We start from the raw sequence: 25,438 nt of genomic DNA, 5'->3' as shown, positions 1-25,438 counted from the left end.
GCTAATTCTCCCAAACTGATGAATTCTCATCTTTTTTTATGGGCGGTGGGAAAAACAAGAGATTTGTCATTTGTATTTACTTGTGAAAGTGTAAACCAAATGGAGAGGGGCAAAGGGGGAAACCTTCCATCTTTCCAGTGGAGAGGGTAGCTGGGAACACTTAGGCTGGTTAGTGAGGGTGGCTAATTTTCAAAACCACTATTTCATGGAGATGGAAAGGTGCTGAATGTTCTTTAATTTAGTTGAATGTTTTTCTTGCATTTCAATGCTTGGAGGCTCCAGCAAATTTAGGGAGAATGAGTCCAATAATAATTTTCTGTGTTGGTTTTCTGAAGTTCAGGGCTTTGGTGCTGAATTGGTGCTTCTGTTCAGGAGATGGGGAGAACTCCAGGCATATGAAGAGATTTGAAAATCAAATATTTCTGTGTTAGGTATAGAAATTTTAATTTTTGTAAGGTTTCAAGTCTATATTAGAAGTTGAGTTGCTACAATGTACCATGGAACGTAACTCAAGAGCCACTGTGCAAATCCAGTTTTAAATGCAACGCACTGTGAGCCTGTTTTCTGAACGCTCAATTTAATTTTTATGACAAAGCTTTTATATAAGATGATTGCATTTGGTTTAAAACTGAGGCCAGTGGGATTTCTGTGAGTCTGCTGATTTTCTGCTTTCGTCTTACATACATCAAAGCCCTGACACACTGCAGCACATGCACTGGGATTTTTGTTAGCTTCAGAATTTAAATATGAAAAAATCTTGAGCAGGGGAACTGCAGGGAATGCCCTGAGAAATGCTGTTTGTGTTCCACTGCTACAGGTCTGGTGCTCAGGGATCTGTACTCAGTGAATCCAGGATGTTCCTGGGGGTCACATAGCCCTGGGTTTGTAGCATTGCCAATACTAGAATAGTAATGTTTTGTTTAAAGCTACATTTCCTAGAATTGTACTTACTTTTTTTTTTTTTTTTTAATTTACTTTATTGTTTTTGTGGTTGAGAAAAATAATTTAAAAATGTGTGTAAAGTGCCTCTTAAAACCAGAACCAAAGAAAAGCAGTTCTTACTCCAAACACTGATTGGTTTTGGGAATGCACTCATAGCTCTTTTTGGGTTGTGTAACTTGCTTGGGATATGTGTAAAGTTAGAGCAGAGCCCTGACTGGATAACAGCCATTCACTCTACGTGGGCTTTTTAGGGAACAAATGCTGGCAGTAGCTGAAGTTCTTGTTCCAGTATCTCTGACAATTTTCACTGAATTTACATTTTGTCTTACAGACTTTCTAATAGGCAATTACAGCATTACAGAACAATTCTGTGTGGCTCATGTGGTGGTTTATATTATAGTCTGCTCAGGAGCTAGATAACATTCTTGCTCAGTGATACCAATTCTCCTTTCAGAGGTTTTTAAGTACTTCAAAACCTGAGGTAGTTTAGCCCAATCCTGTAGGTACCAGCTGTTTGTGCTGGTTTTTTCCTTTGGTTAAAATTTTGTTCTTCACAGATATCACTGTAACAGGAAAAGGCTTTCTTCTATCTGTTTAAAACTGCTTTGTACTATATTTAGCTTACCTCCTTGGTGTAAGCAAGTAAGTTATCTTTAACTGCTACTCAGGTAATGTAGCTTCTCAAAGTACATAAAATGACAACCTTCTATGGTGTAATAAATCATCTATTAGTCAGAATCAGGTTACTTTTGAATTGCCAGCAAAAGTGCTTGTGGAATGCTCTGAAAGTCTCATGTAGCTTGTAGGGTCTCTCTTTCTTGTTATTTAATATTTTTAATTTTCCAATTAGAAACATACTTGGAGAATGGTAGACATTCTCTGTATCTTAATTTAGCAGGATTATTTTGAAAATAGCAGGAAGACACCTCAACGTGTTTTTCATGGTATTTTTTGAGAATGCCAAGTCCTGTTTCACCACCTGTACTAAACAGATTTGTGCATCTCTGGATGTTGGCTGCATTCTATGGTTACTGGTCAGAGCATACTGAAGGGGAAGGTGGAAGCAAATCCTTTAGAGAATTCTGTGCTGACAGGTTCCACGAGCAGCTCCCACAGACATGGAGCCACACTGGCTGAGTCTCTCGCTGCAGGTTTTGTTACAGAACTCTGTCCTTTATTACCTGCTTTCTAAAAGGCTTTTAAAATCTCTAAGAGAGCGACTTCTCTCTCATGTATGAGATAAAGGGTTTGTGTTTGCATTTTAGCTGTTCTGCAAATGAAAGATAAGAAAGTTTTTCACACTTTTGGGCTATGACACTATCACTATTGTCTTTCCATCGTTGCTCCTAATTATTATTTATTATTAATACGACCACACAATTACAAATTATTGCTCCCTCTCAGTGGGATTTAGATTTCATCCTAAATTGCTAATTTCTGGAGCCATTTGATTGAAATCTGAGCAAGGGAGGTCCTGGCCTTGATCACCTCCTGTGATAAATGTAATTGATTTTGGGTTTATGGATGAGAGGAGAGCAGTGGATGGTGCCTTTTAGTCAATGGTAGCTGGCTTTGATGCTTCTTCCCACAGTGCTGCTGTGTTGGGATGCCACAGGCTGGGGGGGGTCCCAGGAGGGTGGTGGGGGTAGCTGCTCCCCAGACAGAGCTGAGCTGAGGGTTCCTTTGCTGTTTTGCAGGCAAGAACTGGGACCTGACAGCAGCTTTGAATGACTATGAGCAGCTGCGGCAGGTGCACACGGCCAACCTGCCCCAGGTGTTCAACGAGGGCAGGTTTTACAAGCAGCAGGAGCCAGAGCAGCCTCCCCAGGTGACCAAGGCTGAGAGGCCCTGCCTGCAAAGGCAGGATGACATTGCCCAAGGTAAGAGCTCCTCTGTGGGGTTTCAGGGGACTGGAGGGTCTCCAGCCTGTCTGCCTGGGAGCTGTGCTTGGCTGCAGAGAGTGGGAGGCCATGTGCCAGCAGCGTGTGAGCTGTGTCACTGTCACGGGGCTCAGAGCTGCTGCTAGACCCTATTTTTCATGTTTTGGTGGTTGTGAGCTCTGTGTCAGTTCTGCAAGTTGTTTTTTTAATGGGTGATTAAAGTAAAATATGTTGTCTCCAAGCAGTCCTGTGGTACTTATGAAAGGAGTTAATTAGAGGGTGTCACAGACCACTCTTGTATATAGTTTTCTATGCTTATTGAAACAAACAAACCAAAAGGTTTAAAAATCCGTATTTCACTCTTTGCATTCTTACTCACAGTGTGTGAAAAGGGTGTATGCAGACTATGAATAACTTTCAGCTTTAAAATGTCATTCTTTTATGGTACCACAGAAACTGCCTCCTGTCCCCTGCTGAATAGAAATTGAAACCTTAAGTAAAATTAATCAGCTGTCTCTAACAGTTAATTTCCAGTACAAGATGATAAGCATTAGAATTTGCTTTTTTGTTTTCAGAGCTCTTAGGGGTTTTATTTCAGATCTCTCCCTCACTCTGACAGTTGAGTTGCAATTTTTTTCTATTAATTTCTCAAGAAGCTGTAGTTTGCACCAGAATAAATCTGCAGGTCTGGCAGCTTGTCATGTAGGCAGGTAATAGCAGTAGCCTGGTGATGGCTTTCTGTGCAGCCGTTAAAAGGAACAGAAGGGCTTCCCTTCTCCTGCTGGCTCTTCTCTGCTATTAAACAGGAAATAGCATCAGTTCTTAGGAGTAAAAAAAAAAAAAAAAAAAAGCTTTTTAAAAATTGCTGACTTCCATCAGAAGAAAAGGAACTGTGGTGCTTCTTAAGTCTCCTTAAAGCACTGAATACAAATAAAGAGAACAAGAGCAGCACAGTTCATAAAACCATGTCCCTTCAGCCTCTTTGGGATGCAGTTTGCACTGAAATGTCCATCTGATGTTTAGTGGGTGCAGTAGGTAGTGTGAGGTACATCTGGCTTTGACCGCCTGGACTGACAGGAATTTGGCTGCCAACTCAGTGTGTAGCTGAGGATCTCCTGACCAGAGAGCCACCTCTGACTGACAGAGAACCCCTGGACCTAGGGGTGTTCAGGGAGGAGCAGAGAAGGGAAAGGAGCATCTTGGTTTGCAGCAAGGAGTGTAGAATGCAGCCAGCAGGGGAGGGCTGGGCTGTGCTGTGCTGGAAGGGGTGGTGGAGTGGCAGAGATGGGATGTCACACGGAGGTGCTGCCCTGCACTTCAGTGCCCCTTCTCAGGGGATTTAGCTGAGATGTAGAGGGAGAAGAAACCAATGCAAAATCAAACCTTCTGCCCTCTCCCTCCATTTAGGACAATTTAGGGAGTGCAATTTAACTCTCCATTTAATCCACTAGAGAAATAAAAGTTCACAACCTGCAAGAAAGTTAATTTTAAATTACGATTAGTCAGTTTGTGATGTCTTAAAAACACTATTTGTGATAAGTTATGTTAAAGTGAGCTTTAATTAGGAGTTCAAAGCATTAACTGATTATCATCTGTCTGTCAATAAATATTTCTTCCAATGAATCTTTGAAAACTTAAGATAGATCAAGGAAAAATTTTATAGGAATATTTATCTTTCATATTTTGTTACTTTCACTACTGGTCTTTTTTGCTAGAAGGAGAGTCAAGTTCCTCTGGCTTGCCAAAGGGACCTGTAATAGGATCAAGCAATCTTTTACAGTAGGAAAATAACCTGAAAAAGGTAGCAAACAAGATATGGAATAAATTCCTAGTGAAATGAAAGTGCATTCACCAGCCTTGGCATTGCTGGCCTTTTAGGCAGTGGTACAGGCTGTAACTGCTCTTTGGTTTCTCCACAGAAAAGCGTCTCTCCAGAGGGATTTCCCATGCCAGCTCAGCCATAGTGTCCCTTGCTCGCTCCCATGTAGCCAATGACTGCAGCAATGAGCAGTTCCCTTTGGAGATGCCCATCTACACATTCCAGCTGCCCGACCTGAGCGTGTACAGCGAGGACTTCAGGAGCTTCATTGAGAGGGACCTCATTGAGCAGGCCACCATGGTGGCATTGGAGCAAGCAGGTGGGTGACACCTCAGGTGTCTGTCAGCAGCTGGGTGACACCTGAGGGGGTGTCAGTAGGTGGCCAATCCAGCATTCGGGTTGGCATTTCTAATCCTGCTTCGTGTCTGGAGCTTACACATCCTGCCTGGGAAATAAAAGCCAGAGAGTTACTGTGTTCTTTGCCAAATGACTCATATCCCAGTCCTCTGTTTCTTTTAAAACATTATAGAAAAAATGGTCAAATTTCATTAATAAAACAAAGAAATTGAGAGGAAGGAAGGGACCGGTGGGGAAGTCATGCAATAGACAAGGGCATGAGTCTGGATGGTCAGAGGGAGTTGGTACTTCCAGTTCTCGTGAGGAAATTACATTGCAGTGACTGTGAAAGGAAACATCTTCAAGTTCTGTTGTAGCTTGAGAAAATAGATATGTATTTTATGTATTTATTATTTTTTATAATGAGAAACTACATAACTTGTAAGCAATACTTCAGTTATTGCTTTCAAGTGCAATGGGGAAAAAAAGTTTAGATATTTAAAATTAATGTTAATTCACATCTATTAGTAGTTTTAAGTTTTAAGCCAATTTTGAAGGATATGGAGAAATCTATTTAAAATTAGTACTGGTGCTTTATGAAACAGCGGGAGTGCTAATGAACCATGAAATGAACACATCTGTATAGTGAAATGCCCAACCTTGGTGATATAAAAGAGTTGTAAAATCAGATTTCATGGTTGCTTGTGGGATATGGAACATACAGTTACCTTTTTTGTGTGTGGATTGTTCTACTGACTTGTGTAACACTGTTGAGTTGATCTGAGATTCATTCTCCAACCCTGGTGCCCTGTATGACCCCAAACTGATGAAGTGCAGCTCCTGTTTGAGGCAGGAGCTCTGCTTATCTGTTGTCCCACTGAGTACTTGGGAGACATTGTCACGTGCTCTTTTTTGGCTTTGGTAACTGAAAAGCCAGACATACTTAGATAATAGCCCCAAACAGTACATACTTAAGGAAATAGAAACTAAACCTATGAACAACCAGAAGAACCCCAAGCAGTGTTCAGAAGGCCTTTAGGCCTTTTTCTGGGAGAAATAGCAGTGTAAAATAAGGTAGGAATGCTACCAGCGAACTATGAAGCATGAAAACTGCAAGTCACCTACAAAGAAAATATATCCAGTTTCTTTCAGAACCAACTAACCCAAGGTTCCCAAGGAGGACAGGGAAAAATGGAATGATTCTTCTTCTGGCAGTTCTGCCTAACCCTCCAAATTCCATAGGGATAACAGAACATACCTTGGTACAGCACCATTGTTGACCTACCTGCTTCAGTGCAATTACAGCCTTTAGAGTCTAGTATGAACTAGAAGATCAGAGAGGCTTTCTGACCTTAAAATCACAGAATATGTGAATTTAGAGCTGACATCCTCTAATCCATGCAGAGCTGGCTGGCTTTGAACTGGAAATGGCTGCAGAAACTACCGAATTTGCTGCTAGCATTCCTCTCTCAAACCTCTTTGAAAATTAGAACAAATCATTTATTCTTTTCTTCACATTAATTAGGACAGTAACTTGACACACACTGGAAAAGTGCCTTCATCCCCAGAGCCTCTTGCACCCTGGAAAGGAGAGGGTTTGACCATTTGAAGTCCTCAGGGTTTTGATCACTGGTGTCCTTGTAGCCTGCATAGACTTAGTGACTTAGTTTACTTTGTGAGCATTTCATTCAGATAACCTGGAACTTTCTGAGAAACACTTCTGTATTTCAAGTAAGTTAAACAGATCAAATAGTTTGCTTAAGAAAATCATGTAAGACTTCATAGAAATGAACCTTTTGTCTTTGTTTTAGATGTAAATATATACAGTTTCCTGCCTATTTTATTTTATTTGTTGTACAAAATGAAGATAATGAATTAATAGGAAAGCCATGTAGTATTAGACATTTTATTGTCTCCTACCAACAGTTTGACTGTGGTTTGGTCAATGACATAAAACTGTAAAAGATGAGGTGTATTCCCTGCAAAGGTTGGGGATGTTGTTAAAGGAAGAGGGGCGTGTGCTTGGATATAATACCATGAATTTAAAGAGAAAAGAAAAAAAAAGAAGCTGATTAGGCAAAGGAAGAGGACATTTGCTAGGAACTAACAGCTTACTACTCCCAAAACCTGGAGTGGGAGAGCAGAATTGCCACTAACAGTGTCACACGTGGATTCTGAAGTGGCCATATGAGCTGGGTGTCTGTAAAAGCCTCTAAGGTTTTTTTTTTTTTTATGCTTAAACTCTTGCTAGCTTGACATCTATATGTGACAGCATGTCCTGGTTACATCTTATCTGTATGGAAACTCAGAAGAAAATTCCCAATTTACTGCAAAGTGCTGTGTGAGATGATAAAGGAAAGGCCCAGACAAAGGCAGTGTGATTTACTTATTCCCCACTGCTGCAGTATATTGTTTATTCGTTAATATGATTGCTTTCCAAATATTCCTCTGAAAGGATAGAACGCATCACATTCATAAAAACATTTTGAGGTTTTGTCCATCTTGTAAACTCAGCTGTTGATTATTGCCAGAATTGGAATGAGGTCAGCTCCTGAGTAACAGGCTGATCTCTGTGAGCTCTGGCAAGAATTGCTGTGGTTCTTCAACAGAGGATGACTCGAGGTGCTGATAATATTAAATGAAGTCTGGGTGGAAGCAATTTTATAATTTGTAATATTTTGCTCTTCAGCAAGTTGATTTTCATTATAGACACATGCTCCCCTGTGTGTTGTTAATGTGTGGGTTGACACAAAGAGATGTTATGAAAACTTCTGCTATAGTGAAGTAGTGTGTTTTAAAAACCAGTACTGGCAGAGGAATGGCTGGACTTACACAGTGTTTTTAACTGAAAGAAAAATCAATTCTATTGCAGTGCTGAAGTATAATTCAATACAAATGGTACAAGTATTCTGTGTGAAAAGTCCAAGAGCTGTTTCCCTACACTTTATTTTCTGTGTTTGTGTTTTCTAGAAAGCTACAGCCAAAGTAAACAGTAATATGCTGTTAAGCCTGGGCTTTGTGTCCCCCAAACCAATCCACCAAAACTGTGTTAATGTTTGATCTCAGTTTTCAATGTAGCTTAATTTTCCTGGTTTTTCCCTAACGGGGCCCACTATAACCACTACATTTGAAAAATGAAAATGCACCACTTTTTTGTTATAATCCAATTATAAACCATACCTGCTATTTTTTCAGTCAGCCATAAGCTTTGTGGTGTTAACCAAGTCCCAAACACTTTTTGCAGGATGCACTTGACAGAAGATCACTTTTATAGAAACCTCCTGTTACTGAAAAGATTCACAAACACCAGACTTTGGCATTTCTTACCAATAGATGTTAGTTAATCTGCAAAGCAATGCCACTCATTATTTCCTTAAGTCCTACCTAAGGTCTGTCTGTTTTTAGATATTCTAACTAGGCTTTACACAGCACCTTGGTATAGCTTATTGCTGAATATGATCCCACGAAAACATTCTGCTAAAAACAGGTGGCAAATTGTTATTTCACAGATGCAGGAGTTGCTAAAAATGATCTTGTTCTTTCCAAAGTCTGTTTAATAATGCTTTAAATTAAGCTTCTTTATTGCATATTTAATTTAGAACTCAATAAGCCTGGTTTGAGGTGTAGTGCATTTACAAACCAGCTGCTAAGGTCATTTGAGGATTACCAGATGTGCTTATTGATCTGCTATGCATCTTTACAGTGTGGTACTCTTAACACATTTGGACTAATTGCATTTTGATTTCATTGTTCTTAGTACCCAGAACAAATAACTAGGATACATAATAAATGTTGCTGCACTATTTTTCCCCCTAGTGTATATTACCTGTAGTTATAAATAAGCTTCACTATAATTTTGTAATGAGAACTTATTAATGGAGAGGCATTTATTTGTTGTTTGGACTTCCTTCTGTTTTGGGGTTTAACCTTAAGTGCAAGACTGCCTGTACAAATATATAGATGCATTTTCTTCCCAGCTTCCCAGTCAAGAAACTGGGGGAGAAAAAGTCTGCTTATTGCGATATTCATTCAATTATTCACTTGTGCATTATCCACAGACCTGCCAAGTCTTGGGAAATGTACCAGCTCTACTCATCCTTGTTAATCATCTGCTCTTCCTCATCCCCAGAGATGCTACACAATTACACCCATTTGCTTTCTTTCTATTAGGAAGGCTCCCATGATCTTTTAACCAAGACTTAACACTCCAGTTTGCCAGCACATGGCAGCCTGTGTGCCAGGAATTACCCACTTTTAGTGTGGGCTTGGGCAGTGATAGTCTTCCTGACTTATTTCTTCACTGAATAGGTGTCCTTTTGCCAGGCTTTTCCAGAGCCTGTCTCTGGTTTACAATCTGTAAAACATGCTCCACATAGCAATGATGTATAAGTGGTACTGTAAGTATTCCCTAAAGAGAAAGACCACATTCTATACTACACCTCGGGCTATACTTTCATGTCATTTTAATTCTCTGGTAGTGTAGCTGTTGGTTTTAGTAGATCTAATAATGATTTACACTATGGGAAATGAGAGGAGAATCACCCGTTGAAACAATCCATCCGATTGAAATAATTTACCTAATAAACTTACCTTTATAGTAACCTATCTTGATTACCACATACATATTGCTTTTGTCTGTAGACAAAAATTCCTTTATTACCTTAATGTAATCCGTCATGTGCGTGTGGGAGGCCAATGTCGATTATGTTTGGGAACTGACAGCAAGGCTCATAATGGTATTAAGGCAATAAATTCCTTGGAAATCCATTACTGTATGCAGCATATGAGACTGGAAGATGCAAATTAATGAAAGGTGCTCTTTTCTTTTCTAGATCCATGTAGAGAATAGTTTATCTGCCTCATTTCTGATCTTCTCAGTTTTGACTTCTAACATTACATTTAAGGTTATTTGGCAAGGAGGGTGTTGATGGTTCCCCCCTGCTCTGTGTTTACCTGCACAGAGCACTGCTCCTGTTGCAGGTTCCTCTCACCTGTAACTGCTGTTTCCCTTCCAGGACGCCTCAATTGGTGGTCCACGGTGTGCACCAGCTGCAAGCGCCTGCTGCCCCTGGCCACCACGGGTGATGGAAACTGCCTCCTGCATGCTGCCTCTCTAGGTAAGGGGCAGTCTGGGCAGGAAACCTTCTACCAGAAATATTCACTGCTCTCCTCGACCCCCAGCCAAAGCTCAGAAACACATGAGATGCAAAGATTTGCATTAAAAGTCCGATTCTGGAGCAGTATGTCCTTCACATTTCACTGTAGTGTTGTTTACTTCAAGCATACCTAAAGCAGGAAAGGAAAAGGTTTCTCAGGATATAAAAGTATAACTGGAAGGGTATCCAAACCCATGTATCACAAACTCCAGTGATCTATATATTCCTTGTATGTTTTGTGTTCTAACAGGTCAACAGGCAAATTCCGGGAGCTTCCGCAGGGTTGTCCACTTTATGTGCAAGGAAATTCATTCATTCTCTTGATTTTCTTCAAACAGTTCTTTGCTGTTTCAAGGATGCAGTGTCAATCTCTGTTAGTTCTCTGTTGTAGTGTTTAAGCATATGTGAAACAGCATTTGGGGTGAATTAAAATAATCTCTAATTGATAAATTAATTGTTTCTGCAAGATTTTTTAAGCCTTTCTGCAAATCAGTAGAAAGCTGTGAAGCTGAAGGTCTTTGATGGGCTTTCTACATCCTAACCTGCTAAAATCTTCCACCAAAAGTACTCCAAAGAGTGACTGTTTAAAAACACTGGGATTTTTAATATTTTGAAGAGACTCCTCTTGTTGAAAGATGCACTAAGAAAAGAGTTTTTGGTGTTTCCAAGTATCTTTTTATCTTTATCTACTTAATTTTATATGTTAATTACTGTAAATGTTTGGAGTATTTTGACCTGAACCCAGTAGCTGACAATGTAGTGACTGAAACATGGCTGTCTGTAGGCACAGGACTGGGGACAGCTCTGCTTTCTTTTGGTGTAGGTTACTATTCCCAACCATATAGAGATGTTTCATTATCTTAGAATGAACTTGAAAGCCTGTGGCTGGTGGTAGTTTTAAACTTTCTGTCATCTTAAATGCTTTTCTCTTCATTTTGAAGCCAGAGGAAATTTCCTGCTGTGTAAGAGCCGGTCTGTGATTCCAAGGAGTGCCTGCAGTGCTCATTAACATCCTTGTGCCTGCTGGCACCTGCAGCTAAAACCAACCTGAGCACTGAATATTCCATGGCTTGCAGCAAAGCTGGAGTTGCCTGCAAGCAACTGAACCAGCTCATATTCTTGGTTGTTCCTAATCAAAGTTTAAAATGTGTTAGAACTCTTGTTGCTCATTAGCTTATTTGTGGTAACTCTTTATTTTGGAAATCTTAAAAATAGTGAGTGAATTATTTGCTAGAGAGAATCTTCAATTATGTATTAGCTATTTCTATTTCACTGTAGCTTCTTTAAAACTGGATTTCATCTTGTGCTGCCTTAGGGATGTGGGGATTTCACGACCGGGACCTTGTGTTACGGAAAGCTCTCTATACTATGATGAGGAGTGGAGCTGAAAGGGAAGCACTGAAAAGAAGATGGAGATGGCAACAGACTCAGCAAAATAAGGAGGTCTGTATGGTCCAAAGACAGCCTTGTTCATATCTGTTAGGGTTACAAACATTCTTCTTAAGTTTGCTGTGAAAGTTTTAATTGCTATCAAATTCCTTGTGCTGACATTTTGTTTGGGGAAAGAGATACCATTATTTGAAATTTTCATACCAGAATGCAAATGTGTTTATAGCTTTATGGGTATAAGTATGCAGAGTTTTGTGCCTAAAAGGTCTAACGTGCATTTGGAATATGTAGAAAAATAAATGTGTAATTTAGCTATCAAAAGCATTTAAAAATGAGGCGATGAAATCCACAAAACAGAGAGAACCCCATTTAGGAAAGATTTCTCAGAATCTTGAATTAGGATTTTTAGAGCTGTGGCCAAATATTGAGTGGAAGTGTTCTAACTAAAATAGTCTTTAAATCTGATTTTATTTTTGATTAAAAGCTGTACCTTCAGCATGTTACTATTTCCTGAAGATGTCTGTGCAGTGTCTAGATAAGCCAGTTTCAGGAGTAATCCTGAGTGCAAACAAGTGAATGTGCTAACTCTACAGTTGGTATTTTAGATCTTTTTAATAAGTTAATGTTCTTTCACTTGAGTAGAAATGTTGAACTATTAATGGCCCAAGATACTGAACTGAGTCATGTGTGAAACTCAGGTGAGTTGCAAACACTGGTACAGAGCTCAGCTTGCACTGTGTGTCAGCAGAGTGGTGACAGTGTTTCCTTGTGCCCCATAGTCAGGTTTGGTATACACGGAGGAGGAGTGGGAGCGCGAGTGGAACGAGCTGCTCAAGCTGGCGTCGAGCGAGCCACGCACGCACTTCAGCAAGAATGGGGGCACTGGGGGCAGGTAAGTTCACACTGACACTGCCCCAGGCTGGCTCTCTGTAGGAAAACAGTGCAGCACAACTGAGGGAAGGTGTTCATAGCACCACCAAACTGCCTTTGCAGCTGTTGTACTCTTTTGGCATGGCAGAATTAACGAAATATCCCATTATAATATTTAGCATTTTGGTCATGCTTTCTTGTACAGTTACCACACTAACTTGAGGTTATGTTGTAGCCAAAAGAGTCTGCATGTAATAAATCCTAATTGTTTTTCTCGTGGAACTGTTGTTTGATTTTTTAAGATTTTTTTAAACCTTCAGATGTTTACATTCTTGTAAAGAACTTTCTCACACACTTCCTGTAAATAACTTATTGTTTTGTATTCTTTTATAGAAGAAGAGAAATTTGATAGGCTATTAGTTTGTCCAGTGTCATTGGAGAGGTGGCTCTTTCACCCTCCAATCCACTGTCGCTTTTAAAAAACTATAAATGTTAAAGTCAGAAAATAAACTTCCCTTTTCTTCACCTTGAAAGCAGCGGTGTGTGCGCTTGTGTTGTTTCGTGTCATACAGTGACATGGAACAAGCATGTTGGCAGTATCATTTAGCTTTTTTTCAGGAGTATATTTGTGAAAAGATTTGGGATGAAACAGAATCTACACTATTTAAATACCCCTGACCCACATAGAGTATCTGCTTTAAATAGTCACTGTTATAAACCATCCCTTGCTTTCAGTGCAGTTATCCCCAAAGGACAGGATTATTTACCAGCCTTCAGAATGCAGAAGCTTTAGTTTTTGTGTCTAGTGTTTATCACTAAAAATACTTAGTGTTTGCTCAGTGCATAATTTTCTCTACCTACTGTTGACAAAATAAGGGATATAGCTCAATGAGAGTAACAAAGTTTGTAGAAAATATTCTTTGGACTCTGAAAGAATATTTTATTTTCCCTTTAACCTTGTGATATTAAGGATAGGTAATTCTAGGAATTCAGGAGGACTTTGCTTAGAAAATTGTCAGCCACAGTGTGTCTCCTTTTCTTCTATTATGAAGTGAAAAAAGAAAAAAAAGATTTTTATTTTAATCTCTAGTTTGTTTCTTATGTTTGTAGATATTTTCCTGTTGATACATTTCAGTTTTCTAAGGCAGTTCAGTTCATATTTCTATTAAATCTGGTCATTCAGCCCCAGTTTTCTCTGACTTGTTCCATTTCATTCTTATGTTCCATGTACTGTACCACATATTTTCAGTAGCTTTTAGTCAGAGATGCTCTCAAATGTTATCTTTGCCAGGCAGTCAACCTTCAGTTCCCAGGTACCTACATGGGGAGTATAGGTAGTACATAAATAACCTTCTCATTATGGTTTGCACTTATCTTTTTTTTTCATTCAAAATAAAGTAAATACAAATAGCCAACATTAATTTTTCCTTTGAAATAGTGAAAGATGGATCAGGCAAGAAATCCCTATCCTGATAAAGATTTGAATGTATACTTTGCTTTGCATTCATTCCAAAGACAGAATGAATGTGGCAGAATGAATTATTTTTTCAGTTTAATGAGCCCATGTTCAAAGTAGGGCCCTTGACAAGGAAAAGGAATATCAAAATAGTATTTTTGAGATGGGGTATATTATGTCCTCTAGTTAGTTGCTATATTAAGCAAGCTTGCACATCAGTCTTTGAACTGTAGATGAGGCGTTTTCCTTTGGTGTCAGAATTAGCTAAAGCATCAGAAGTTGTATTTGCTTCAAAAGAACTCAGTGACAAACCTAAGGCTGGAATTGTGCTGCCTCATTCACTTGCAAACTTATTATAGTTATTTTTCAGAGTGAGCTGTGTGCAAAGGAGATCAGCAATTGTCGCTAAATTTCTAAAGATTTCTCCTTTGAGACACTCTCATTCTGAGGCTGGAAGTTGGAAAAAGAGAAAAAGGAAACACAGAAAAACCTGGTTCTTAAGTTCTTGTTTCCAGCATGTAAAGCAAAGCAAACTTATGAAGCAGATTCTTGTTTTGAAACAGATTTGCACATCTTCCTGTAAATGTAAAAAATGAATTATAGATTAACATAATTGCTTCATTTATCTCCATTTACAAGCAAAAGTAGGGGCACTGAATTGAAGGAACTGCATTGAAAAAAGGAAAATGTCTGGTACCCTGTTTTTTGTTAAGAACCTAACTATTGCTATCCTGCTCAAAAGAAAATTCCAACCCCATCCTTCACTGTGCAACTGTCAGTCAGAGCCTGTTCTCATGTGAGAGTGAGTATCACTGTTGTTATTCACTGTTGAAAACCCAGGTGCTGTTGTGCTTTGAGCTCATGCAGACCCTGGAAGTGGATGGTATTTGTACTTATTGTCACCTCCCAGCTGTACCTGTGCTGTTGGCATTATCTTATTAATAAATTCAAGGGACTTAAAATGGTGTAGCAGGGAGGGGATATTGCTGTAGTTTTCGTGTATGTCATTGGAATTGAGTTTGAGGCAGAAACCCAGAACATTTAAACAGGAAGTACCTCTCAAATGCAAGTGTCCTCTGAGGTTTTGGACTTGGCTTGATATTAGAGTGCTTCAACAAACAGCTCTTCATACACAACTCCTGCAGCCATGCAAGACCCTCACCTTGTACAGAATGTAGTTTAGACCATTTAACAAGACATTGCCCTAAAATGATTTTACTTGATCTGGCATCTGTTACAGGAGTGCTCTTTCTTTTAAACTGTTCAGCATATGCAGCTATTGTAGGGTGCAGGTAGAATTGGTTCATTATAACATATTTATTGATTATTAGCTGTAGTTTCTAAAGGCTAATACCTCTTTTTATCTGGCCTATTTTCAGTTCACATAAAGTACTGAAGACAAGCACAGCCAAATTGCTGTGGTGGTTCAAATATGGAACCCAAAGCATTCACATTGTGTTTCTTTTCCTTTAGTCAATTCAATATACTTTTTTTCCTTGAAGAATGAAAGAGAATGTTCCACTACTGTGCAATTTCCTGTGTTTGAATTGAAGCCCATTGCTGACAAACACTGTAAAGAAATCAAAGGAGAGGTTCCTACACCTACAGCTGTGGTTTGTGCTGGTTTTCATTTGGGGATTGTTAATCAGGAAAAGAAAAGTGTCAGAAATTGAATGGATACAGAGCCCAGAACTCAGATATCATTCTGATCTCCTGCTTCTGGCAAATCACCAGGTTGGAGAACTTTATCCCTGTCATGGTATTTCAGTGCATCTCAACTGTCTGAGGGCATTGGTCTCTTGCTCTGTGTGAATCCCAAAATGAGTCCTAAACTCAGAATAGCTGTTAGAGTCTGTTGGACTGAAAGTCTGGAGCTGTGTGTGGGGAAGGAAAGCAGTGTTACCATAGGGAGCTGTTAGAAGGAAATCCAAGGACATGAGAACAGATCTTGCTCAGAATTTACAGGTGAGAGAGCAGCAGCCAGCCAGGTAGAACAGCAGGGTAGGTGACTTTTCCCTTCCAGCTTTTTGAAAGAGGCTTTCTTTCATTCCTGGCTGCAGTACAAATTGGATTTTCTATAAGAGAGGGAATCTCTTTGGGTTGCTGAGACCGTGTCTCCCGTGTTTGGACTGGAGGTGCTAGTGGATCTGTAGGTCAGACTGAGATTTTTATTTGCTTTTCTTTCTATTAGTAATTTGCTCTTAGAATAAAAATAATTTATTTAGTCAGTGCTCTGGTTGAGCAGGATTCTGCAATGCAGATTTACATACTCTTATATAAGTGGATTTCATTGTTTAACGTTAGCTTTACATCAATAGAGAAATTAATTTCAGTTTCTTAAATTTTCTTTGGTTCTATATTTTATTGACAAAATTACTCTGTCCACAATTTTCATGGTCATGTAGCCAGCATACATAAAAATCTCTGAAAAAAAGTGGAATGATCATTGGATCAAAGGATGTGGCAGGTTGCTATGGATACTTGTTAATGATGATTTTTCATTCTCATTAATCTTTAGGAAAATTCATACTGAATCCTCAGCAAGTGGCACTGAAATAATATAAAACAGGCCACATGAATTACTGGCAGTGATGGTGGAAAATTGAGCATTGAGGAGATTCCCAGCAAGGCTGTGGACTCTCTCTCCTTGGAGGTACCCAAAGGCTGTCTGGACACAATCCTGGGCTTTGGGTGGCCCTGATGGAGCAGGGGCTGAATAAGGGGTTCTCTAGAGCTCCCTTGTGACCCCAGACACTCTGATCCTGTGGCAGTGAGCAGTGGGATGTGTAATAGCAGAGAAGGGTTTGAAATGTGTGAATATGATCAGAGACAGTGAATCAAGCAACATGGGGATGTGATACTGAGGAGGAAAAAAGCCCAGTGAAATTTTGGAGTTTGTGCAGTCAGGCATGTCATCAGCTGATCAAAGGGATAGAGATCCCTCTGATAACAGCTGTGTATGGAATATGCCTTTCACTTCTAGAAACCTCATTAACTAGGAGATGAGGAATAATTAGAGGATTTGAAGGAAAAAATCAGGACTGATAGGCTGGAAATACTAATGTGAGAAGATAGCTGGAAATCTTTCTGGCATATTGTCTTGCCAATAACATGATTCCCCTGAGTTGCTTTTGGCTGACAGCTTACTTTGAGGTGACAGAATGGACTGCAAATGCTGAAAAGCTGTTACAGCCAGCTGTGGAGAAGAGTTCAGTAAGGAACAGGGGAAGAAATTGCAAAACAGGGACTTTGGTTTGAACATCAGGAAACATTTCCTAATGAGTGTGGGTAGTGGGAGGAGGGATCCAGAGAAGAAAACATTCCTTGACCAGTGAATGTCCTGCACCAGGATCATTTCCACCCTGCTATGCTCCTAGGCTGGGATGAAGGATTTTCAAGTGATGCTCCAGGGAGGGGCTGGATGCTGTGAGACCTCTGAGAGGTTGCTGTGTTTGTCCTACACGCTCTGGAGCAGTGTCCAGGCACTTTGCTCTGCTTCTGTTCTTCACATGCACAGAAAATTAACAGCGGTCAGTTCTGGAGGTTCCCTGCACAGCTGGCAAGAAGAGGACAGGAGCTGCCTCCATTTAAGAGTGTCCCTGTGTCACCTTGCCTCCCTTCATTTGTCAGGGCTCACAAAAGCTGGGCTCTGGGTGTATTATATTGTGAAGTTGCACTCAGCAGTGAATTATCATCTTCACTTTTGTCTGCTTCCCACAACCCTCCCATTTTTCAGTCTTCTTTCATCTAGTTTGTTTTTGTTTTCCAGGCAAAGGAAAAGCTTTGAAATGTGGTACTGACATTAATGACATGAAACTGGGAAAACAGAAAGGGAATAACTGAAACCAAAAATTCATTAAATTGTTTTTGTAGTCATAGAAGGGCTTGGTAATGGTCACCTAGAGAAGTGGAGACTTTACCAGATTTATTCTTGCAATCCAGGTAAAAGAATGACCTCTTTGGTAGAAAATTAACTTTCTAGGTTGGTTTCTAAAGGTGCTGGGCATTTCCATCTCCTGGAAGATTGTGAGGCAGATCTAAAGCATAGTGATACTAGCTGGACTTTTTTTTTTTTTATGCTGCTATTATTTTATTTACAAAAGTACATTTTCTTTTCCATTTCTTTTTACCTACTTCAATGACTGAAATATGGGTTTCAGAGGAGTGGGGATATAAGGTATAGTGCAGAAGAAATAGCTGCTGAGGTGTGTTGATCCAGCAAAGTCTCATGGCTGGTTCAAGCTGGTTCATAAAGTCTCAATGCTGTGTCTTCCAGGGTGGACAATGCAGAAGATCCAGTGTATGAGAGCTTGGAAGAATTCCATGTTTTTGTCTTAGCCCATATCTTGAGAAGACCGATTGTTGTAGTAGCAGACACAATGTTACGAGACTCAGGGGGAGAAGGTAAGAGCTGTAATTAGAGATCCATGCACCTCTGTAAATTGAATCAATTGTAAACTGATACCAGCAAAGGACCCAGCTGTAACACACCAGTGTTCATGGCAGAGCTGCTGCCTTTTTCTGAAAGGAAGGAAAAAAAAAAAAAGGAAAACACAGAAGGATACTCAGTCCATTTCTATTAGATAAAAGTAAAAACATACAGGATAATTATACAACACTTGCTGAGAATCTCTTTATCCTAGATATTCCCTATTAACTTAAATAACCACCAAATTAGAGAAAACAATACATTTCTGACTGGTCTAAGTGAACAATGCTCTAATTTTGCCATGTTATTTAGGTGCCTCTTAAAACTCTGCAGAAATCAATCTAATCTGACTTTGAAAATTTGAATTTTAAATGTGTGTATCTTGGATTTTTGTTTTTAATGACTCCTCTGCAGCTTCTCATTCAGAAGTTTACAGAATGTTTTATTCAGTTTGCACATGTGAGCACAGAAATGTTAGATCCATATGTGGAGCCAGCTCAAACCTATTGGAGCAGGACTTAGAGCATTAAATTCAGGTCACTCTCTACTATGAATAACAGAATTCTAATTCATGATGGGGTGTTACTTAATTTAAGGGGGATGTTTGGCTGATTAAAAGAGGATGTCCAGCAGGTGATGGAGTTTACAGAAATTTACTTCCACAAGAAAATACTGCATAATTTCAGTTTCCATTGCAAATTATGAACTACAAGTAATGGTTGTAGATTATTCTGTAGGCTATTGAGAAACACACCTGAAAGACAGTGCAAAGTGAGGGATTCATGAGGGAAACTCATCTTGCAAATATTTCAACAATAAAGTCTCATATTTTTGTTGCAAAAGGAAAAATAATTGGTTGGAAGCAAAAATAGTGAGAGAGTTTTCCTGGCCAAACTTGCTCTTTCCCATAATTATATGCATAAACAAATGTAGAATCTTTCAAAGGAAAATTGTGCCCCTCCAGATGGAACATTCCATTAAAATTCTACTTGTAGGATTTTTTTGAGTCCTTCCTTAACTTTATCATACATACATGTGTGCGTGCATTCAGATATATACAACGTGTGGACTATAAACATGTTTGTAATGTTTCTTATGGATATCTGTTAATGGAAGGCACAAGCAGAGTATGTTACCAAAAGATCTGACAGTGTATTTACTGATGATTATTAGAAAATAATTCTGCCTAGAAGCATTACAGGAAGGTACAACTCTGCTTACATGTGTGACAGTCATCAAGATTTTGTTATAAGACCATAATACCTTTACCAATAAACAGTTAGAGCAAGAAAAATTATGTAAGCATGAAAGATCTTCATTATGGTTCTTCATATATTTCCTGACATTTTATAATGAAATTTTACCTGTTGTTGTGACTGCTTTCTGCATAGATTACCCCACTTTAAGCTGCTCTCCTGAAGCTCTGATGATATTGCAGCACAATTGTTTATACAATTCATCTGTTTTTTCACATAGTTGTACAAATCTCCTTATTCTCTGCAGCATTTGCACCAATACCATTTGGAGGAATTTATTTGCCGCTTGAAGTTCTGCCAAACAGATGCCATTGCTCACCTCTTGTGCTGGCCTATGATCAGGCCCATTTCTCTGCTCTTGTCTCCATGGAACAAAAAGACCAACAGAGAGAACAAGGTATGCTTTAAACAAAGCAACACTAGCATATATATTGAATACAGTGCACACAGTACTTTCTTTTACCTGTAGATGTATTTATCTGACAGAAAGGAAACAATACGCACTAAATTTTATTGCTGCATGTTTAGGAATCGGAGTGGCTCAGTCACAAGACAATGGCACGGTCCATTTCTTCCTTTCAAACAGCTGGAATAATATGAGCAGACGGGAGCCTCATTTCTCTCAGGCACATCTCTCTGCCTTCAGTACCTCAGGTCCTACAAGAGCAGTAATGTTACAATAATGTTAAATGTCCTTCTTGAGGTTAGCAACTGCTTTTCTGTAGGATCTTCCTATACTTGTACTTTCACAGGAAAGGTGCTGGGAAAGAAACTCCTACCAGATATCCTGCACAGCCTCAGAAACATTAACTACTAACTTTCATGTACAAGTTCATACAGGTTAATTACAAGGGTCAGTGAATCAAAGTGGTGTTTGTTTTGTGTGACCTGATTGTACCTCTCTTACTTCAGGGCCTTAAATGCACAGGCTTCAGTTGTGTAGAGCAGCTGAGAGCATTTGGCATTTATTTTGGGGTGAAGGGAATGCTGTAGCTGCCAAGCTAGTTGCTGTTGGAGACTGCAGTAGTCCAGCAGCAACCACAGCATTGCTGTTGTCCTCTATGTGCTGTGACAGGAGGGAAATGGGCACAGGGATGCTCCAGCAGTGCCTGGGGCTTGTACCTTGTCAGCAGAGCAGCTCTGGCAGCTTTGGCACATGGCAAGGGGCAGCCACCATTGTCAAGTGTCAGCAGCAATGGCACAGGGGCCTCAGCACAAGGGCAGATTTTGAGCTATCAGAATGCAACTTAGAGCTGCACCTTCTTAAAAATAGCATCCTGGAGATCCAGGCCATTCATAACTTGTAGTATTTATGCTCTCACCAAGTGTCAGGAGCAGCATCTGAAGGGGTCTGAACTACTGCAGGTACATACACACATTTAAGCAGCTGCTGAGCTCTCTAGTGGAGGAGACAGTTACGCATTTGAGAAGTATGTGTGGTCACTTAAATACTGATGTCAATGCTTTAAGTTCTGCTTTGGCATACAGTCCTGTTACAGAACATTTAAAACACTACTATAAATAGACACAAAGGGAAAACATGCTAATATCCCCCTGTCTGGAGAGGATTTAAGACACATTTTGACACTTCTTATTACAGAGTCCCTGGCATTCTGATGGTCACCAGGGGCCCTCTTTGAAATCCAGTGTCTGATTAAAAATGGGTAAATACTTTTATATTAATGCAGGCTCTACTGATGCAGATCTTTTGTGTCTTTGTTTATAGAAAACACAGACTAGGTCTCAACTGTCCCTGGGATTGCTCCCTTGGCATTGGAGCTTTCCATGCTGCTGTGCTCAGGCCAAGTAACACTGTGAGAAGTGTGGCAGTGGGCCTTGAACAGCACCATGGCAGTTTCTGTGCCAGCATTTTATTGTACTGGCATGTTCAGAAAGAGTTAAAGTGCTGTTCTTTTTAGACAAATAGTGGCACTTGAGGCATGAGGATGAGAGCTGCGAAGTGCTGTGACTTCCTTCACAGCACAGGAGGCAGCACACCCAGCTAGGGAATGGCAGCAGAGTCCTCACTGTGTGTGTCACACTGCCATGGACCAGCCAGCAGCTGTTGCTTGTCACTTATCCCATCTGTTGGAATTAGGGCTGGTAGGCTGTGCTTGGAGAAGTGCAGTTCCATCTAGAGAGCCACAGCCAAGTGAGGCCAGCACCAACCAAAGCTGCAGACCCTGCTGGGTGTCAGGTAGGTGCTGCAGTCTCTGGGGTTTCCTTTAGAAATGAATGGGGTGGACTCTGCTTGCAGCTGTGACAAAAAATACTTTTCTATCAGGAACTTGGGGAAATCTTACATTAAACCCCAACTATCAAAAAAATCCCCTGAGGGAGAAATGCTCTTGCAGTGAAGACAGAATTTTCAAAGTCCTTCACTTTAGAAGATTTGTTTTCCATGAAAACAGCAGTGCTTCACACCAGCCTATAAGACTATACCTTAGAACGGGGATACAATCAGCACTCAACTCAGTGAACACATTTCTGACACTCAGAATGTGTACAGGACTTGAGACAAGAGTGACATGCAACAGACAATCATCTCTAAGCTTTGGTTTTTACTTAACTTTGTCTTCTAATAAAATGGAGTATCACTAAGCATTTTTAGTAGGTATTTTCAGTATCAGTAGAAGTAGCAAGCTTTTAAAAGGATTTTTTAAAAATTTGTTTATACACCAAAATATTTATTTAACTATGTGAAAATTAGTTAGTTTCAAGCTGCCCACAGAGAAGAAAGTCACATTTACCCTTTGAAGTTTCTATCCCAAGAAGAAAGTGCTTCAACTCTCTGGTGGTTCTTTGCTCCAAGCTTTCCATCATCACCTGTCCTAGGATTACAGTCACAGATTTTTACCATGCTGTGCCTGTAAGGCCAGGTGCTACCAGAAGGGAACTGCTGTGTTGTTAACTTACAACATTGCTCTTTCCTAAGTTGCCTTCTTCCTTTAAATGGCTGAGATCAGATGTCAGTCCAGTCAGTGCCTGCTGGTAACTCAGTTAATTGGTAGAATATGCATTTTCCTTGTGAAACACGTTCAGTTAATTGTATTCTCAGTTATTCCAGCCTCTTGGTTGCAATAATTTCATTGAATGCGTTAGGATAAGACCTCATATTACACCAGGAAGTGTTAGAAGTGCATCTGTCACACCTGCTGCACATTTGTGCTGTTCCGGTGCCCCGGGCCGCTGCAATGCAGTGTATTCGGAACGGCAGACTTGGGCTCCCCGCGTGTGCGCGGAGTTTGCCTGGGGAGCTCCGGTCCCGCTGTGTCCGTGCGGAGCCTTCGGGGAGCGGCGCTGCCGGGCCGGCTCTGCGGGGCAGAGCGCGGCGGTTCCCGGCGCGGCCGGCAGGGGGCGCCGCCCCGCGGGATTTGGGCCGCCCGGGCCCGTCTGGGCAGCGCCGGGGCCGCGGAGCCGCTGCGGGGGCGAGCGAGCCGCGCGTGCCCGGAATGCCGCGCCCCCGCGTGTGCTGCGCCGCAGAAAGGGTTACAAACAGCACAGAGCCCCGTGTGAAGTCGGGTTTCAATAACTGAGTGCCACGATGTTTGGGTGGCTTCTCTAGGTTTCTTTGGCCTTGGATTGTCTGGAATGAATACTCAGGGCAAGTCCTGAAGAGCTCTAGTGCAGAAAGGTAAATGCCTTGATTAGCTGTCAGAGGAGAAGCAGTGACCTGTACCATGCTGAGGATTCTATCCAGACCCTCAACAGCTTTTACTTGTTTTCCTAATCAAATAGAAGCGAATTGGTGGCTTTAATTAAAACTGGCATTGCTTTATTTCTTAGTCACTTGCTGGTGATGAATGATAGACACTGACATCCAAGTGTGGTCCCTGCATGCTGAGTATAAAGAAGAGGCAGAGTCATTAGGACAGAGCCTGAGCAGAGAGGGGAAAGAGCAGAAGAGCAAAACTGCTGGCAGCAGTGTTGGGCTGTAAGAACAATAATGGCCTTTGCACTGCACCCAGAGGCCTCAAACTGACCTCTTAACCCATATACATGTTGATCTCTGCTCTTCAATTATGTTAATTTAGTTTGAATCCAAAATCACGTTAGCTTCCTCTTGTTTTCTTTCTTAATGCTGATATCAATATATTTTTATTACAAAGGTACTAAACTAAAAAGGCAAAATAACAAACATGTTAATCTCTGATTCTGAGCGATAGGCAGGAATATTGCAACATTTTATTGCTTTCTGCTATTCTAATGGCTCTGTCTCCAGGAAATGTTGATTGTACAGTACAAATGGCCATGTGGTTCTCTCCAGAGGTCTCCCCTCCTCCAAAGGTGACTATCATTCACTCCAGGAGCAATCAGAGTATTAACCTCTCCCTCTTTTATTGCACAAACATGAAAACAGGCAAATGGAGCCCGGTATAAATCATTTGTGGTGCTCTGAATGAGGCAGTTCTGCAGCACAAATTCTGCTCTTCTTGAAGCAGTGATTCTGCTTTTTACAGCTGACTCTTTTCTTCTTTTCATAATTTTTGTTTCCCCCACTCCAATCCTTGTTTCTTCTCTGCTTCAGCGGTGATCCCCCTGACTGACTCTGAACACAAGTTACTGCCTTTGCACTTTGCGGTCGATCCTGGCAAAGACTGGGAGTGGGGAAAAGATGACAATGATAACACCAGACTGGCCAAGTAAGACCTTTCTGTAACTTTGGTGTTAAGCAGTAAAATGTCTTGAGCTGTACCTGGTGGCAGTACTGGGAGAACTGCTGACAGTGAGGGCTTGGTTCATGTGCTCTGCTTACATGGTAGGAGACCTGGTGGGGGAGTTGTGTTCTTCAGCTGACAGTCACAATCGGGCTGCTGTTGTATCTCCCCCTGTTATGAAGTGTTGCTTTTTCTTTCAAGCTTTTTGACTGCTTGTTCCTTTCTTTTTTTATCTTTAGTTTGATTCTGTCTCTTGAGGCAAAGCTTAATCTTCTGCACAGCTACATGAATGTAACCTGGATCCGCATCCCCTCTGAGACACGGGTAAGGTAAACTTCCCCCTTGCTCCCACAGCATGGAAGATACAAGGATAGGCTGCCAGCAAACAGCTCAGTGCCCTGGCAGCAGGGACAGCCACTCATGGTTCACTGACACCAATCAGGCTTACAGATTTTTCTGGTTATTTGTTTTAATAGCACTGTTGCTTGTATATTTTTTGCTGAAATGTGTCTTCTAGCTTACTTTTTCTGGTATAAATTTCAGTCATTTGTGTAATTTAAAGAAACCTTTTCTCACCACTGTCTTCTCAGAACTTTGTCTTGCTCTCCTGATGCCACTGTTAGGTCACCAATTTCTTTCTGAGAGTGTATTTGCACTTGTGGACAACTCCCAGTTTGGAGTGGCTGACAAAAGGCCATAGACTGGCACTAAACTGTAGCCTGCCTCTTCCAGAGAGCCGTTTTAGAACTATGCCCAGCTGGCACTGAAATTTCTCTGCAAATTGCATTGAATAGGTGGAGGGGTTAGGCTGGAAGCAAAAGGTTGCTAGGAGAGGATGGAGGTGATTTAGACAGCCTACACTGATGGAGTTTGAACAGAGAAACAGAACACAAAAGGAGAAAGTATTTTAACAAGCTGCAAGAGAGGAAAAATCCATTTTTCTACAGTTTCTACAGTAGTAGCTACCATATCAGAAAAAGGAGAGTCAAAATGTATAGGTGGCCATTGAATCTTAGTGTGTATTGTATAGGTGGCCTTTGAGCCATAGTAAAATATCTGTATTGTATAAGTGGCCTATGAGTCTCAGTAAAATATGTGTATTGTATAAGTAGCCTTGTCCCGATCCTAGTTGTTCTAAATGAGCTGCAGCTGTGATATCCTTAATTAAACAGCAGCTGTAGATAATGAAAATAACTGAAATAAAAAGAAGTAAGTTAGCCAGTCAAAGAGAACCTTAGAAGAGCCCT

The 25,438-nt window shown here is 40.6% G+C and overlaps 1 protein-coding gene across 7 annotated transcripts in view; it reads left to right on the top strand.

The window, feature by feature from the left end:
* Window positions 1-25,438, top strand: part of OTUD7A (OTU deubiquitinase 7A) — a 108,098-nt gene that overhangs the window by 70,551 nt on the left and 12,109 nt on the right. For all 7 annotated transcript variants that reach the window (XM_063169245.1, XM_063169248.1, XM_063169249.1 and 4 more), the window contains 9 exons: window positions 2,640-2,822; window positions 4,742-4,960; window positions 9,993-10,094; window positions 11,449-11,576; window positions 12,302-12,414; window positions 18,125-18,252; window positions 19,781-19,930; window positions 24,062-24,176; window positions 24,431-24,515. In XM_063169245.1, coding sequence (XP_063025315.1) covers window positions 2,640-2,822; window positions 4,742-4,960; window positions 9,993-10,094; window positions 11,449-11,576; window positions 12,302-12,414; window positions 18,125-18,252; window positions 19,781-19,930; window positions 24,062-24,176; window positions 24,431-24,515 — 1,223 coding nt within the window. The remainder of the gene's footprint in view (window positions 1-2,639; window positions 2,823-4,741; window positions 4,961-9,992; window positions 10,095-11,448; window positions 11,577-12,301; window positions 12,415-18,124; window positions 18,253-19,780; window positions 19,931-24,061; window positions 24,177-24,430; window positions 24,516-25,438) is intronic.

The sequence above is a fragment of the Melospiza melodia genome, chromosome 15 (genome assembly GCF_035770615.1).
Source record: "Melospiza melodia melodia isolate bMelMel2 chromosome 15, bMelMel2.pri, whole genome shotgun sequence".
Classification (NCBI taxonomy): Eukaryota; Metazoa; Chordata; class Aves; order Passeriformes; family Passerellidae; genus Melospiza; species Melospiza melodia.
The sequence above is the reverse complement of the archived record's forward strand: the minus strand, read 5'-3'. Positions and strand labels throughout refer to the sequence as shown.